The 17,471-nt window shown below is 50.4% G+C and overlaps 1 protein-coding gene across 5 annotated transcripts in view; it reads right to left on the bottom strand.

Moving 5' to 3' along the window:
• The window catches only part of LOC144782015 (adenosine deaminase domain-containing protein 2-like), a 582,918-nt gene that overhangs the window by 429,621 nt on the left and 135,826 nt on the right, over positions 1 to 17,471 (bottom strand). For all 5 annotated transcript variants that reach the window (XR_013601099.1, XM_078661127.1, XM_078661128.1 and 2 more), the window contains exon 3: positions 15,708 to 15,869. Coding sequence is in view for 4 of the 5 variants with exons in the window: in XM_078661127.1 (XP_078517253.1) it covers positions 15,708 to 15,869 (162 nt within the window). In the remaining variant the exon portion in view is untranslated. The remainder of the gene's footprint in view (positions 1 to 15,707; positions 15,870 to 17,471) is intronic.

Here is a 17,471-nt window from a genome sequence, read left to right as displayed (position 1 = left end):
AGTTACACAGCCTGCAAGTTTCTTGTCCTTTTGTCCTCAGCCATGGTGTTAGGGTGCTGGGTGCATGGAAGGATCCCTAGTCTGTACCTTAAGAAGTTCATTTTTATGGCCCTGGGGTAGTCCTGGTTAAAGTATGGTTGTGGGGCGAGTAATTTGTAGGAGTCAAGGGTCATTCAGGCATGAGATCCGTTTGAGAAGGTCACCTTGTCCTCCGCTAAGGATATTTGTTTTATTTTTTTCCAGACTAGTTTTTTAAAGTTGAGATAGCTGAGTTGTGCATCCCTAAGTCCAGAAAGTTTGGTAGTTTCCAAGGCTAACTGAAGGTAGCTTCTTGCCCGAGAGAACTACCTATGCTGTATATCCTGACACAGCAGATAGTTTAGCATGTTTGTAGTGGCATGTTTGTAGATGATGTAAGCGCCATACCTGGCTAAGACTTGTTGTTGGCCTGGGCTACCTTCAGGAGCGGGGTCCGAGTCGGTCCCATCAATTGGTTTGCAAGATTTTTTTATCGTCAGGGCGGTCAGCAGACCTTTCCTTCTTATTTCCTCTTTCTGGCGCCCAAACGACCCTTCCTTGTCGAATACGACTCCTAGATACTTGTACCCGCAAGCTGGGTCAATTTTGTTGCCGCCTAGAAACCAGTTCCTCAGTAAGTTCCTTTTATTATTTATTGACATTGGCCGGGTCTTGCTCAGATTTATTTTTAAGTTGTTTTCTGTTGCGTAGTTCTGCATTTCCGTCAGTAGGTGTTGAAGACCGAAGTGAGTGTGGCTAAGCAGAAATACGTCTTCTGCATACATGAGATTGGTTAAGGTTTTCCCTCCTACCCTTGTAGGGCCTTCTACATCCTTCCAGACATTGCAGCCTCTTAAGCTAGTGATAGTCATATACACTGGTTGCGCCTATCTACTGTGCATTGTACCCTGCCATGGAGGACTCGGGTGAGTTTCTGGGGAAATAGGATCCCTAAGCATTCCTCCCATAGGACGAGGATTTCTAGGAGGTTGTGAATGTCTCTATCCATAGAGTGGTCACAGAGGTCATGGAGCCCTTGGAGCTCCCTCTGTCCCAACAGATTGGTCAGCACGTTTCGCACATTTGCCTCAGAGTCGACGCCCGGCAGCCTCTCCCCCTACAGCTGACCCTCCCTAACCATATGGCCAGAACCAGTTCTGGCTAAACGACGCAGGCAGCAAGGGCGTGATCTTGACGTCTTTGAGCACCTTAAAAGTGCTTTCCGCATCAAGCCCAGTCAGCACTTGCCTTCCCGAGACCTTTCTGGGCCTCCATCAGACCCTTTGCCACCTGTGTCTCCTGACCAAGACGATGATCTCAAGGGGGACATGGACGATGAGGCTCGCCCCTCCAGGCCATGGTTACCTTCTGCCCCTCCCCCGCCCCCCTAAAAGTCCCAGACCCCAGACTCAGATGGGGTGTTAGAATTGCTTGACCCTAATGATATCATTCATCCCAGGTCAGCGGAGTGGGCACACTTTGCCAAAATGGCATGCTATGTAGCGGCACGCATCCACAAACCGCTGGAAAAGGAGGCCCATAGCCACATTCGGTTGGAACGTCCCTACCCCCTCTGTGGAGGGGAAGGTGACCCTTACTCCCGAGTTGGGCACAGGATGGCCACCTTTCTCAACAAGTTTATGAAGGACCTCAAGAAGGGGATATATAGGTCGTGGAGGGTGGATGCAATAATCCCCTTGACTAATTCTTCAGGCGCGATCATTTCCATGAGTCTCTGGTTGGGCGCAGCTCACCATCCTATTTTTGGGTAACACAAATAGAGTTTTACATCTCACCGACAGGATTATCACCCACGCCCAATTACATTTTCCTTGCAGGATGCAGCCCTAGAGGACGCGAAAGTGGCAGCCCTCTTGGCAAAAAGAGCTATTCAGCCCATGGTTTACCACCCAGGCGGCTTCATCGGCAATCTGTTTCTGGTCAACAAAGGCAATGGTGGCAAGCAGCCAGTCATAAACCTGCGCAACTTCAACAAGTGGCTAGAGCACCACCACTTCAAAATGAAGGAGACCCACCTCCTACGGGACGCCCTACTCCCTCTAGACTGGATGGTCCGTCTAGGTATAAAAGACACGTATCCGATGATTCCAATTTTCGCTCCTCACACGAGATTCCTCCAATTCATTTGGTGGCATCAACCTTATGAATTTTCAATTCAGCCCTTCAGGCTGTCCTCCACCCCTTGGTGCTTCACAAAGGATCTCAAACGAGTCGTGGAGTAGCTTAGGGCACAGGACGTCCACGTGATGGTGGACTTTGAAGACATGCTCCTCTTGGAGCAGTGCCCTAGTCAGCCTTGGATCCAGTTACAGGTGGCAGTTACGATCCTGCAAAATCTGGGGTTCGTAAATAAGAAGAAATCCCTCCTGGTCCCCTCCCAGGCGGCTGTGTTTCTGGGATTTATAGTAGATGCCATCAAGGCCACTGAGTCTCCTAACTCTGAAGGTAACAAATATCTGGCACGAGTTAGGTCAGACGCTAGCCAGCCGGCCTGTTTCCATTCGGAAAATTGCCCACCTAGTGAGCCTCATTTCTTCAATACAAGCAATCTTTCTGGGGCCTTTACAATATTGGGCCCTTCAGCTCCAAAAGGCGAAACAGCTGCGCAAAGGCCTTACTCTCAGAAGGTCTTGCTCTCAGTAGAACAGCAGGAGGACATAACATGGCGGCTGTCCCATATGGACGCATGGCATGGGACAGACATTTTCAACTCTGCTCCCAACTTGATCAAAGAGTCAGACGCCAGCAGCTTAGGTTGGGGTGCCAGGTGTTGAAATATTTCCACTGGAGGTTTGTGGTCACCTCAAGAACTACATATCAACTGCTTAGAACTTCTCGCAGGGTCCTTTGCGGTCTGGTGCTGGACCTAGGACAGGATACATTCCTGCATCCTCCTGAAGATGGACAATATATCAGCAGTCGGGTGCATCAACCACTTAGGGGGCATGCGCTCCAAGACTCAATCCGATCTGGCGTCCAGCTTTTGGCAGTACTGTCTGGATCAGATTTGAGTCAACAATAAATACATCCCAGGCAGATAGCATGGGGTCATCTTTTGCTGGACTGGTTCGCATAATGACTAGGCCATCAGTTGCCCCGGTTTTTAAGTTGGAGGCCGTCACTCTGGCAGTAGTGACCGCAGTACAGATTTGTTTCTCCAGGACTGGATGCAAGAGAAGGGCTATGCATTTCCTCAATTTGCGAAAAGCACTCGTGCATTGGCCGAGATCCAGTGACAGAGAGCGGAGGTGGTGATAATCACACCCGTTTGGAAGTCTCAAGTATGGTTTCCAGTTCTTCTGGAACTTTCTTGGAATTTAACAATCCATCTCCCCGTTTCCGTCCCTTCTCCTCCGTACAGCTCTAATGCCACATCTGATGGTCCTGGAGGCGTCTTTATACCTGGAAGCATGGAGGATTATAGGGGATGATGGTCCATCCTGGGCCTTTTGTCAAATGCTTAGGAACTCCTGTCCAAAGCCTGGGCTGACAGCATCTTAAAGCGCTATTGATCGGCTTGGTCGTGATGGACCCGTGGGTGCGTACGACGGAGTCGTGATCCTGTAGTCTCACATGTAGTTTAAGTGCTACATTTTCTGGCTTCTCTGGCATTGGAAGGTTTTCAATATTGCTCAATTGATACCTTCGATTCGGCCATTTCGGCTGGGCACCTTCCTCTGGACAGTTCTCCAATCTGGAAAACCTTTTTGTGGGCAGGTTGTTCCAGGGCATCAGTCCATTTACCCAGAAACGCCCTATGGGGCGTAAATCACATCCTTCATCTGTTACTCTTCTGGCAACCAAACAGATTTCTATCTCAGAAAGAACTATTGGACGAAACAGGCTATGCTCCTTTGCCGGATATCTTTTAGATGGGTCTCTGATTTCCGGGCATTGAACTCATCGGGTAGAAAATTCTCACAGGAGTGTCTTTTACTGTCAGTAGTAGAACAAAATGTCATACCGGGGTTATCGCTAACCCGTCTTTGCCCGACTTCCCTAAACGGTGTGTTGTGCAATACCTTAAGACTTCCGAGAAGACGTCTGAAGAATTCCATACCTCTGGGAAACGTCAGCTTCTGATTGCCCTCAAGAAGTCCCACACAGCAGTCTCATCTCCTATTGTCTGCTGGGTGCGATGGGTCATGCAGGAGGCCTGCACAGATCTGAAGTGTTTTGGGGCGCACTCTGGCTATGGGGCGATGGCCTCGAAGGCTTTTAATATGGATGCCGGACTGGAGGACATCATGAATGCAGCAGACTGTTCCTCAGACTCCAGTTTTAAGAGATTTTACTTCAAGTCGGTCTTGGATATGGCTCACTTGGTAGTGAGCAAGCTTTATACTAGCATAATCCACGCCTCCTGGCCTGACTGAATGAAAAATGTCCTAGCTATCATATAATGGAGTGTTTCAATTTTATAAAGGACTCTGAGGCAAGGATTATTCTACCCTGGGGACGTTATCAGATTTTCCCTCCCCATGACCAGTAAGTACCAGCAGCCTGTCTTCATTGAATGTATTCAAATGATAATGTACTGAGAGTTTGAGCCTATTGGTTTGCTCCTAATATAGGTTTCATTTATGCAGTTGATGTACATACTTGAAATTGATGTTTGCAAATAAACATTTAGGAAACAATTAAAAAAAGCAGACCTATACTATACAACAACAACAACATGAGACCAAAAAGGTTATTATTCCAAAATATAGCAAAACCAAAGGGGATGATGGGCGGAGTGTTGAACAATGCAAGCACTCGCCCCCAGTCAACTGATCTGGGTTTAATCCATCATCAATCTTAAGCCCACTCCGCCACCCTAGTTCAGACATGGCCATATGCAAAACAGTCTGACCCTGTGCCACATGGGAACAGTCCAGCCCAAACTGCCAAACCATGTCTTCCCTGGACCGGAAACAAGCATCCTGGGACCGGTTTCTGGCTAATCAGCCGTCATCAGCCAGGCTAGCTTGAATCCAGTTGCAAAGTGAGCAAGGGACCCACGTCTGGGCATACCCTGCCAACTTATGGCAAACAAAGCAAAACCAAAGGGGATGATGGACGGAGTGTTGAACAATGCAAGCACTCTGCCCCAATCAACTGATCTGGGTTTAATCCACCATAAATCTTAACTGGGGTGGCATGGTGAGCAAAAGAACGATGGATTAAACCCAGATCTGTGACTGGGGGTGAATGGTTTGCCATTGTGCAACATTCCGTCCATCATCTTGTGCGTTTTGCTATTCCAAAATATATTGTTTTATTGTACATAATCAAATATATTTTTTATATTATTTATATCTTATATAACATTGTTGCTTATAAATAGACAAACAATGAAGTGCATACGAAATATGACATGAAGACTGAAAACCAATGTGTAACAAATGACAAATTTGATACAAAATTTATACCAACAGTAGGCTTTATGAATAACAAAATGAAGATATGATAGACCATTAAAAAAAACAACAACAAAAAACAAAGTTTTCAAAAGAAACAAAAGTGGCTAACAATTTGAATCTACATGTATTTCGGCGGGACGCCTTCTTCAGGTAGCCATGAGTCTTGTGTGAATGGTCGAGATAAGGAAAAAGGATACAAAATTTCTTTAAAAATTGTCGTGCGACAATTGAATGCGGGCCTTAAATATTTTCACCGATGAACTGTCGTAATATGTAAATACTTCAGATCCATATCTTGAATAGATGCTTCTTTAAATGTAATGTTATGCCCCCTGAGTTCTCTAAAGGATATAGTAGAAATTGTTTCAACCTCATAAGCGCGTTCCAGTTCCAGTTACTTCCAAAACTTACTAAGTGACGAACAAAACTTATATTACAGTTTAACACTCTTCGATCACAGGATAGGTCGAGATGGTGCCCTGACAAATGGCGAATGTCTTGCTACTCGTTAAGACGGTAAGTCATATTATTTCGTTCACTGTGCGGTCATAGAGACACTCCGCTCAGGATAGTGCAACGAGCCAGTAAACAATTAGAAGACGTTCCCTTGTAAGCTTAGCGTCTCCTATTTAAATGGCCGAGGTGCCATTAAGTCCATGTCTGTGGTCTCTCGATATCTGCTATAACGGTGCCGAATGGTGTGAAAAAACTGAAATTGATGCTTTTGTATAGGCCTATGTTCAGCTGGTGTTGGTCTAGTCGCTAAATGGCTCGCTTTCCTCTTAGGGATGGAGTCAAGTAAACAAGAGGCACAATTCTAGAGCATTGGACTGGTTTGTGCAACGAAAGAGGAAGGCGAGATATAGGAGTAGGAGTATGTTTGAAAGCAGACTGTTCCAGATTGGCTGTTACATTATGTTGCCTATTGGATAATGCCCCGGTTACTTACCGGTAATCTTCATTACTTCGAGTCCTTGTCTTCCTCGCCACAGTAATTACCCAGGAGCCTCCGGCTCCCACAGAAACTCCAAGCTAACTTCAACATTCTAGTCTCCCTCTCCCTCCTCCAAGATGGCCCACAGTGGCTACAGCCAATCCCATTAAGGGATCCAGAAACCATCTAACCGACCTGAAAAACCAAGCCGCAGACATGAAGCCACCACCAGGGACGGGAGGGAAGGGAAACTATGCTGTGGCGAGGAAGACAAGGACTCGGAGTAATGAAGATTACCGGTAAGTAACCGAGGTATTACCTCCTCGTCCGTCTTCCTCGCCACAGTAATTACCCATGAGCCGATACCAAAGCAAATCAGCTTCATGCAAGGAAAACAGATCACCACACAAAATGCAGTGAAATACAGTTTAATCACAAGAGGCATATCAAACAAAGGAAAAACAAAAACCTCAAGGAAAACCAGCAGTAAGTACAGAAGAGGCAAAGGAAACAGAACCCCCAACCCAACCTGAAGGCGGTAATGGGACATGAAGGTATGAGGGGACGACCAGGTGGCAGCCCTGCAAACATCCTCCATGGAGACCCCCTTGAAAGCAGCCCACGACACAGCAACAGACCTGGTGGACCGACCCTGAATAGGAAGAGAGGGAACCTCCGAAACAGAACCATACGCCAACATAATGGCCTCCTTAATCCAACGACTGACTGTGGACAGGGAGGGTTTCAGGCCCTGATGGGACAAAGCAAAATTGACAAACAAATTGTCCACTTTACAAAAGGAAGAAGTGCGTGACAAATAAATCAATAAGGCACGACGAACATCCAACAGGTGCAAAAGGCATTCCTCAGCCGAGGAAGGATCAGGGCAAAGCACCGGCAGAACCACCTCAGTCGATCGGTGAAAATAAGAATCCACCTTAGCCTGAGATTTTAATTTTTGAATGTATGTGTTTTATGATTTAATAAAAACAAATTAAAAAAAAAAAAAAGAATCCACCTTAGGAACAAATGTAGGATGAGGTCGCAAGACCACACGATCCGACAAAAGAACCAAAAACGGAGCAGACCGCAGGAAAGCTCCTAACTCCCCAATACGCCTGGCAAAAGCAATAGCCACAATAAACACAACTTTGAGAGTCGAAAACTTCAAGTCAACTGAATCCAAAGGCTCGAAAGGAACCACCTGTAGAGAACGCAACACCAAAGGAAGGTCCCAAGGAGGAGGACACAGGATAGGACGGGGACGTTGGAAAGATAGAGACTTAAAAAGACGCGCCACCAAAGGAGAAACCAAAACCAAAAGGAGGACATGAAATGCCCGAATGGCGGCCCACTGAGCCCTGAGAGTGGAAATGGTCAAGCCCAACTCAAACTCATCATTCAAAAAATCCAGAATGCGAGCGGGGTTCAAAGAAGCCATCGACAGCCCGCGATCTACACTCCAAGAAGCAAAATAATCCCAATGTTTAACGTAGGATTTAAATGTAGAAGGCCTCCGGGAACGCTGAATGACCCCAGCAACAGTCAAAGAACAACCCTCACGCATCAGCGAATCCCTCTCAAGAGCCAGGCCCGCAGACCCAGGGACCGGAACACAGGCAGAGGCAGAAGAGGGCCCAACAGAGGGCAAGGCACGAACGGCAAGGCCCAACCCGGGTACACAGCTAATTTTAACAGCAGAGGATACCAAGGTCGACTGCACCACCCCGAAACAACCAGAAGGACAAAGGACCCCTCCCTCTTGATCTTCCGCAAGACCGCCGGAATCAAGGGAACAGGAGGAAAAGCATACAACAGGCCCCTCGGCCAAAGGAACGACAGAGCGTCCCCCTTCCAAGCATCCCGGCAAGGCATAATCGTGCAAAAGCAGCGGATCTTGGCATTCGACCGGAAAGCAAAGAGATCTACAATCGGTGACCCAAACATCCTCTCCAACTTCCTGAACATCAAGGGCGTCAGGGACAAAGACCCCATGGATGGAACACACGGCTCAGACAATCCACCACAGTGTTCTCCTGACCAGGCAGGTAAATCGCAGACAGGGACGCCAGGTGCATCTCCGCCCAACAACAAATCAGACGGCTGAGGCAACTGAGGGAATGAACCCTGCATCCCCCTAGATGGTTGAAATAGGACATCACCACCTGATTGTCCGTCCGGACCTGCACATGGTGAACCCGAAGAAGATCCGAAAAGGTTAAGAGACCCAAAAGGACGGCCTTCAGCTCCTTGTAGTTGGAAGAACAAGACAACACAGACCGAGGCCAAACCCCCTGAGTCGTCGAATCCCCCAGAGTAGCACCCCACCCCAGCAGGCTGGCATCTGTAGTAAGAAGCTAGGTGTGAACAACCAGAAACGGACGGCCCCTGCACAGATGACCCTCGTCTAACAACCAATTCAGGATCACCCGAACATCCGCGGACATAGGGATCAAAACACTCATATCTAGGGAACAGGGGTCCCAATGCAACAAAATGTGGGACACCTACGGATACATGTGAAGGCGAGCCCATGGTACGGTCAACAAAGATGCAGACATCAGCCCCTGAACCCGCAACCACAGGCTCACAGGATGAGAAGGCCTCAACAACAGGGACCACACAGCAGACATCAGGGACAGAATCCGAGCAGGGGGCAGGAACACCATCCCCAACTGAGTCCTGAACAGAGCCCCAATGAAAGTCAATTCCTGCGCCGGAACCAGGGAGGACTTAGGAACATTCACCAGGAACCCGTGATGCTCCAGGACATGGCACACCTTCCGGACATGCAACTCCGCCTTTGAAAGAGAATAAGCAGAAATTAAAATATCGTCCAGACAGGGAAAAACACTAATGCCCTCTCCATGTAAATGGCCAATAAGAGGAGCCAGAACTTTAGTAAAAATCCTGGGCGAAGAGCAGAGGCCAAAAGGCAATACCTGGAACTGATAGTGACGACCCAGGATGCAGAAACGGAGAAACCTCTGAGAATCCAGGTGAACAGGCACATGCAGATAAGCATCCTTCAAGTCTATGGAGGCCAGAAAATCCCCTTGAGATATCAGAGGGAGGATCACCTGGAGGGAAACCATTTTGAATTTTTGATGAGGAACGAAAGTATTCACCCATTTCAAATCCATCACAGGTCTGAGATCCCCTGTGCGTTTTGTCACCAGGAAGAGGATGGAATAAACCCCCAACCCCAATTGATCTACAGGTACGGGAACCACGGCCTTTTTCAGAACAAGGGACTCTACACCCTCCAAAAGAGCCACCCGCTTTAAAGCGTCTCTGGGACAAGGAGTGGATCTGAAACAGTCTGGGGGAGCCTGGGTAAATCCAAGATAAACACCTCCTGACACCACCTGCAGCACCCACCGATCTGACACAGTCTCGCGCCAAGAGTCCATGAAGTAAGTGAGGCGACCCCCAACCGGACCCACACCAGGAGCGATCCAGTCAGGATTTGGAAGCGGGAGTGGAGGAGGTAGAAGCACCTGAGAACCGGGACTTGTCAAAGGAAGGAGCACCCCGGCCACGCCCCCTCCCACGAAAGGGCTGACCAACACGGCCCCTACGAGAATGACCAAAAGCCCTCTGGTTACCAAAGGCCCGGAAGCAACCAGCACGTTCAGGAGCAAGGAGCTTACGGTCTTCCGCCGTCTTCTTCACCATGTGTTCCAAAGGGGAACCAAACAACTTGACCCCAGAAAACGGGATCTTCATCAGGAGACCCTTCTGCGCCGCATCAGCCTTCCAGGAGCGAAGCCACAATTGACGTCTCGCAGCGACCGAAGACCCAGCTGCAGAGGCCGCCGCCCCCAACGAATCAAAAGAAACATCAGAAAGCAGACGAACCTGCTGCTCCATCATCACCAGAGTAGGAGATACATCCTCCCCTTGGTCCAACAATTCAGCCAAAGACTGAAAATCCTTAAGCAAGGATTGCATTGCGTAAGAGGAATAGGCTGCAGCCCGGATCGAAAAATTTGCAGCCGCAAAAGTGCGCTTAACCGCACAATCCACCTTACGATCCACAGGGTTCACAGGAGAGGAATCCTCACAAACAACAGCCCCCTGAGAGGACATACTGGCCTCCAAGGAATCAAACTTAAACGAGGACGGGAACTTTTCAGCAAAGTCCAGCAGAGGATAGCGTTTATTTAAAAAACGCGGAAAAGAGCCCTTGTCCACATCCTTCCACTCAGTCTCCAATACCTTCAACACAGAAGAACGCAGAGGCAAAGAATCAGGCTCAGGACGATGATAATGAGAAAAAAAGTCATCCTCCAGAGGCACAACTGAGTCAGGAAAAACCAAGTTTTTGCGAATGTGACAGCACCTCCTTAAGGTCGGCACCCTGCACAAAGCGACCCTTGACATCAACCTCCTCCTCATTGCCAGAGTCAACAGTAGGAGCGCCATCAATCCTCGCCCTTTTGTTAGGAGGAACTGGCAACTTATCCTGCAAAGCAGCAGCCACAGCAGAATTTATCATTTGCTGCAACAATTCCACAGAAGGAACCGTCACGCCTGAACCAATCGATCAATCAATCATAACATTTGTATAGCGCGCTACTCACCCAGAAGGGTCTCAAGGCGCTTGGAGGAGGGGTCCGCTACTGCTCGAACAGCCAGGTCTTGAGTTGTTTCCTGAAGGCGAGATGGTCCTGTGTAAGCCGGAGGTGGATGGGGAGGGAGTTCCATGTCTTGGCTGCCAGGTAGGGGAAGGATCTTCCTCCGGCGGTGGCTCTTCGGATGCGTGGTACGGCGGCGAGGGCGAGGCTCGTAGAACGTAGCTGGCGGGTGGGCGTGTAGAAGGTTAGGCGGTCGTTGAGGTACTTGGGGCCCAGGTCGTGGAGAGACTTGTGTGCGTGGGTAAGGAGCCTGAACGTGATCCTTTTGCTGACGGGGAGCCAGTGCAGGTCCCTCAGATGGCCGGAGATGTGGCTGCGTCGGGGGATGTCCAAGATGAGTCGGGCAGAGGCGTTCTGTATGCGCTGGAGTCTTTTCTGTAGTTTGGCTGTGGTTCCTGCGTAGAGGGTGTTCCCGTAGTCCAGTCGGCTGGTGACGAGTGCCTGGGTGACCGTCTTCCTGGTTTCGGTCGGGATCCATTGGAAGATCTTTCGGAGCATACGCAGGGTGTTGAAGCACGATGAGGAGACGGCGTTGACTTGTCTGGTCATCGAGAGGGAAGAGTCCAGGATGAAGCCCAGGTTGCGTGCGTGGTCTGTTGGCTTGGGAGCGGTGCCCAGGGCGGGAGGCCACCAGGAGTCTTCCCAGGCGGAGGGCGATGGTCCCAGGATGAGGACTTCCGTCTTGTCTGAGTTCAGTTTCAGGCGGCTGTTCTTCATTCACTCGGCGACGTCTTTCATCCCTTCGTGTAGGATCGTTCTGGCGGTGGCGGGGTCTCTGGTGAGGGAGAGGATCAGTTGGGTGTCGTCGGCGTAGGAGATGATGTTGAGGTTGTGTTGGCGTGCGATGGCTGCAAGAGGTCTCATGTAGACATTGAAGAGGGTGGGGCTGAGTGATGATCCTTGTGGTACGCCGCAGATGACTTCAGTGGCCTCGGATCGGAACGGGGGGAGGCAGACTGGGTCTTCCGGCGAGGAACGAGATGATCCACTCCAGTGCCTTTTCTTGGATACCGATGTGCTGAGGCGTTGAACTAGGGTGCGGTGGCAGACTGTGTCGAACGCTGCAGAGAGGTCCAGGAGGATGAGGGCCGCTGTTTTCCCGTTGTCGAGCAGGGCTCGGATGTCGTCGGTGGCTGCGATGAGGGCGGTCTCGGTGCTGTGGTTGGCTCGGAAGCCCGACTGTGAGGAGTCGATGGATCCGTTCGTCTCGAGGAAGGCTGCAAGCTGTCTGTTGACGGTCTTCTCGATGACTTTGGCAGGAAAAGGGAGGAGGGAGATGGGGCGGAAGTTCTTGAGGTCGGTGGGGTCCGCTGTTGGTTTCTTCAGTAGGGCGTTGAGCTCGGCATGCTTCCAGCTCTCCGGGAAGGTGGCGGTGTTGAAGGAGGAGTTGATTACGTCCCGGAGTTGGGGTGCGATGATGGAGTCGGCCTTGTTGAAGACGTGGTGGGGGCAGGGGTCGGTTGGGGATCCGGAATGAATGGTGTTCATCGTGCGGGCTGTGTCTTCGGTGGTCACCGTGGTCCAGGTGCGGAGGGTGGCGGTGGGGGGCGTTGGTTCGACGGTTGGGTGCGTTGATGGTGCGCCGAAGCTGTTGTTGATGTCGGCGATCTTGCGGTGGAAGTACGAGGTGAGAGTCGCAGAGATCTTGTGAAGGAGTGATGTCGTTGTTGCTGGTGCTGGGGTTGGAGAACTCCTTGACGATGCTGAAGAGTTCCTTGCTGTCGGGGGCGTTGTTGTCCAGTCGTTCCTTCAGTGATTTCTTCTTGGTGGTGCGGATGAGCTGGTGGTGCTTGCGGGTGGCGTCTTTGAGGGCGGTCATGTTGTCTGTGGTCTGGTCGAGGAGCCAGGCTTTCTCGAGGGTGCGGCAGTTCTTCTTGGAGTCCTTGAGTTAGTCGGTGAACCAGGAGGCTTTCTTGCTTCCGAGTCTGCTGGGAGGGTTCTTTAGTGGCGCGAGGTCGTCGGCGCAGGCGGTCAGCCACTGCGTGAGGTTGCGTGCTGCTTCGTTGGGGTTCGTTGTGCTGGCGGGTGGGTTCTGGCTGAGGGAGGTGGTGAGCTGCTCGGCGGTGATCTTGCTCCAGCTCCTGCGAGAAACCTGTTGCGGGTGGCGGTGGGTCGTGGTTCTTCTGAAGCTGAAGTGGACGCAGCTGTGGTCGGTCCAGTGAAGTCCGGGGGAGTGGCTGAAGGTTATGTGCTTGCTGGATGAGAAGACGGGATCAAGCGTGTGGCCGGCGTAGTGGGTGGGGGTGTTGACCAGTTGCGTGAGTCCGAGGTTGGCGAGGTTGTCCAGCAGGGCGGCGGTGTTGCGGTCTTTGTTGTTCTCCAGGTGGAAGTTGAGGTCCCCTAGGAGGATGTAGTCAGCGGAGCGGAGGGCGTGCGTGCTGATGAAGTCCGTGATGTCTTCGCTGAATTTTGTACGTGGTCCCGGGGGTCTGTAGACGAGGGTGCCTCTGAGGCTCGTCTTTGGGTCGGTGTGTATCTGGAAGTGGAGATACTCGGCGGCGGCGAAGGTGTCGTTGGAGTCGGTCGTGATGCGGATGGTGTTCGTGTGTACGATGGCGATGCCTCCTCCAGTCTGGTCGACGCGGTCTCTCCGGATGATCTTGTATCCGTCTGGGATGGCGATGGCGATGTCGGGTGCTGAGGAGGCGTTCATCCAGGTTTCTGTGAGGAAGGCGACGTCTGGTGAGGTTGTGTCGGGCAGGTTCCAGAGTTCGATGGCGTATCTGTGGATGGAGCGGGTGTTGAGCAGGATGCACTTGAGGTGGCGGTTGTTGGTGCTCGGCTTGGCAGATGTGGTGCAGGTCCGGAGGCAGGTGAACTTGCAGGCTTGACAGGTGAAGGGTCCGTGGGTGCGTCTCGGGGTGGCTTGGTGGCAGGCTCTTGGTCGGTCGGGTTTGAGTGCGATGAGGGTGGTGGCGTCGTAGGTCCGACGGGGGCCAGGGGTCCTGGCGCTGGGCGCGGGCCGGGCGCAGACGGGCTTGCCTCCGGCGCACAATCGGCACGCCCGCTGCGCGTACACGTGCACTCTGCCATAAATGGAGAGTGGGGGGGGGGGGGAGGGGCGAGGGAGGAGCAGCTGGGAGGCATGAGCGGGGTGGCGGGGGGGGCAGCGGTGCGGTGCTGCTGGAGGGAGCGTGGGTGGGGCCGGGTACAAGCGGAGACACGGGGCACAAAGCGACACAACAAGTACAATCCAAGGGGAATTCAAAGAGAGTACAATATCACACAACACAAGGACGGCGGAAATTCACAAAGAGTACAGTATCACAAATCACAGGGACGGCGGAACGAGTACAATACCAAGATCACAAGGACGGCAGTACGAGGCACACAAGGGCGGCGGTACAGGTACTGAGGGCAGGCAGGGTCCACAGTCAGGGGCAGAGCTCCGAGGCAGTAGGAGGAGGCCGGGCACACTCTGGGCGGGCCACGCGTCGGGAGGAGGGAGCGACCGGGTCTCTAAGGAGTCAGGATCAGCCAAACTCGAAGAACCACGCTCCATGATATCCAATACACGAGTGAAACAAACACCAGTAATGCCCAGAAACCCTCGACCGACTGGAGGTTGCCAGGCAACCAAAGGAAACTCCCATGGCACGCCCACCAAGGAGGATAAACATCGAGCAAGTCATGCGCGCACCTCCTAACGAGGCTTCAGACCCCCAGCAGCACGAACCCGGCAGCGCGATATCAGCGCGCCTTCCCCAGCCGTCCACAACTTCCACGGCCAGCAGGTAAGCGCCGAAACAAAGGCCGGCAAAGATATCAGCCGGCCGCGTGAATCTCATGAATCAGGACGTGCGGTCGGCAAGCGTCACACTTCAAAGACAACCTCCCGCTCAGCAGGAAGCGCAGGAGCGGCCCCACACAAAGCGAGCACACCAAGCGAACTCGCTCAAGAAAAAGCACCAGAAAGTCCGCTAAAGCAGGACAAGGCGCCTGGCATCAGAAAGGGGAAACAAACACCATTAAACACAATTGAAAACACAAAGAATACAAAAAAACGAAAACTAACTTCCCCCCAGCCAAATACCCAAGGACACAAGGGGTTGCTCAAGCAGGACCCCAGCCCCACTCACCTGTATACCAGGGAGACAGCACTCGGAGTAGTGCGGAAAAAAAGAACAGGTCGGTTAGATGGTTTCTGTATCCCTTTATGGGATTGGCTGTAGCCACTGGGGCCATCTTGGAGGAGGGAGAGGGAGACTAGAATGTTGAAGTTAGCTTGGAGTTTCTGTGGGAGCCGGAGGCTCATGGGTAATTACTGTGGCGAGGAAGACGGACGGAGGTGGTAACGGGCCGTTTTTCCCCTACATTCCAAAGGGTTTAAGGGAATAGTAGTTTGTTTGATGTGTTTTATAAGGCTGCTATTCTTTAAAAATGAGGAAGTGATATCATAATCCCTGCCTCGGAGTCCTTAATGGAATTTGCACTTTCCGTTACAACAGCTAGGAAATATTTAATTCTTCAGAGATTCAGGCAGCATCTAAAAGACATGTGGAAGAGGACTGATCCACAGTCCATAAAATACCGCTGCATACATTCCTTGTGCACATCAGTTGTGCCAGCAGGAACCCAGCAAAAGGGGAGGTTCTATTAAACAAATGCTGTATCCTTGCTTTAATTCCTATTTGCATACTCAACCAAGTCTTCACATGGCTATCACCTGCATGAGCTTTGTCTTCTTACCTTGAGAGCTACACTCCACGAACTTCAGTCCGACGCCCTTGGCCCGAGCATATTTGTGCAACAAGTTGACTGGTCTACTCTCCAACATGTCCCAATAATTCTGCAACACTTCCAGGCCTGATTTGGAGGTATCAGCATGTAAGGTTGAGTCTACAGCTGGCTCTGTTCAGGTTAGAGGCAAGAAACATAGAACCAGTTATATTACAAACACAAGACGTTTTTCTCCAATAACACTTTTGATGCCTTTAGGACAAGCGGGCTCCAATTAAGAGTTCTCTACAATGGGTTAGGTAAGTATTGCACCCGGTAAATACTGAGACTGTGGTGAATGTTAATTCCTGCATGCAGTAAATACCTCTATATGACGAGTGGTGAGATGGTAAAACTAACATAACATGCAGAAGTCTATGCTTAGCACACCCAATTCAACATGTATATGTATTTACTGGCTATTTTACTCTTGCACATATCATATTTGAGCAGCTGAAATTTACCAAGGCAATATTACAGGGTACGAGAATGACCACAAAATTCAAATAATGAATTATTGCAATTTTGCACAATTTAATGGTCCATTTGCTTTCATGGCTCAACATATCGAGTGCTGGGCTCTTCTGTGCAATAACATTTCTGCAAGAACACCTATGCAGGGACCTGAGGAAATTCCTGGAACATATTTAGTAAACAGCCATTAAGTTAGAGAGGTTAAAGATATATATATATTTTTTTTTAAACACGGACCACAAAAACAATTTCATCATCAAATGGGAGACTACTATTTTTAGATCTTTTTGATAGCACTACAGCTCAAATGACCTATTACAAACAGTGGCCCTTTGGGTCAATTCTTTCCTCTATTCTCCATGTTTAACCAGCCTCTTCCAGCCATTGGCTTGAGGATTTGCTGATCACTTCTCAGCTCATCCCAGTGTAGTATTCATCTCTCAAATAATGCATTTGTCTGTCTTGGTGTATCCTTCCGACTCTCCTTGAGTGCTTGGATTATACTGCACAAGAGAGAGAAGTTACTTACCTTTGGTAACGCCTTTTCTGGTAGAGACATGAACTATATGCAGATTCCTTACCTCTGAATTTCCCAGGCATCAGACTGGATCCAGAAGATTTTTCTTCAAGCAATACCCCTGCGTGCCGTTAGGTGGTGTTGGTTGGCTCCGCATTACTGGAGGAGGGACTGCGGACAATTTTAGAACACGAAGTCCTGCAGGGCAGAGCAGCCAAAAAGGCCAACCCTGCAGACTGGACCATCCAGGCAGTAGTACTTGGTAAACGTGTGCAGGGATGCCCACATTGCTGCCTGGCAAATGTCGAGAACTGGAACTCCACATTGAAATGCCATGGTAGCAGCCTCAGCTCTGGTGGAATGAGCCCTTAAGCCTTCAGGAGGCTGCTTTCTGGCTACAGCGTAGCAAATTTTGAAGCAGGACAACCCATCGCGAGATGGTAATTCTGCACCGTACAACCTTTCTTCGTTCCCCATGAAGAGTTGGTCATCCACTCGGACCTCTTTAGTCCGGTCAAGGTAGAACGACAACGCTCTTTTTGGGTCCAGACGTTGGAGTTGCTCTTCTTTAGAGGGGAACGGAGAAAATGGGCAAAGTGACAGATTGCAGCGCATGGAATGGTGTTACCACTTTCGGGAGGAAAGAGGCCCTAGTACAAAGCACCAATTTATCTGAGCATATGGTCAGATAAGGAGGCTTGGATGACAAAGGCTGTAATTGGCTCACCCTCCTGACAGAAGTC

This window comes from Lissotriton helveticus, chromosome 9, assembly GCF_964261635.1.
Source record: "Lissotriton helveticus chromosome 9, aLisHel1.1, whole genome shotgun sequence".
In the NCBI taxonomy this organism is placed as follows: Eukaryota; Metazoa; Chordata; class Amphibia; order Caudata; family Salamandridae; genus Lissotriton; species Lissotriton helveticus.
Note: the sequence above shows the minus strand (reverse complement) of the source record. Positions and strands in the feature narration are given on the sequence as shown.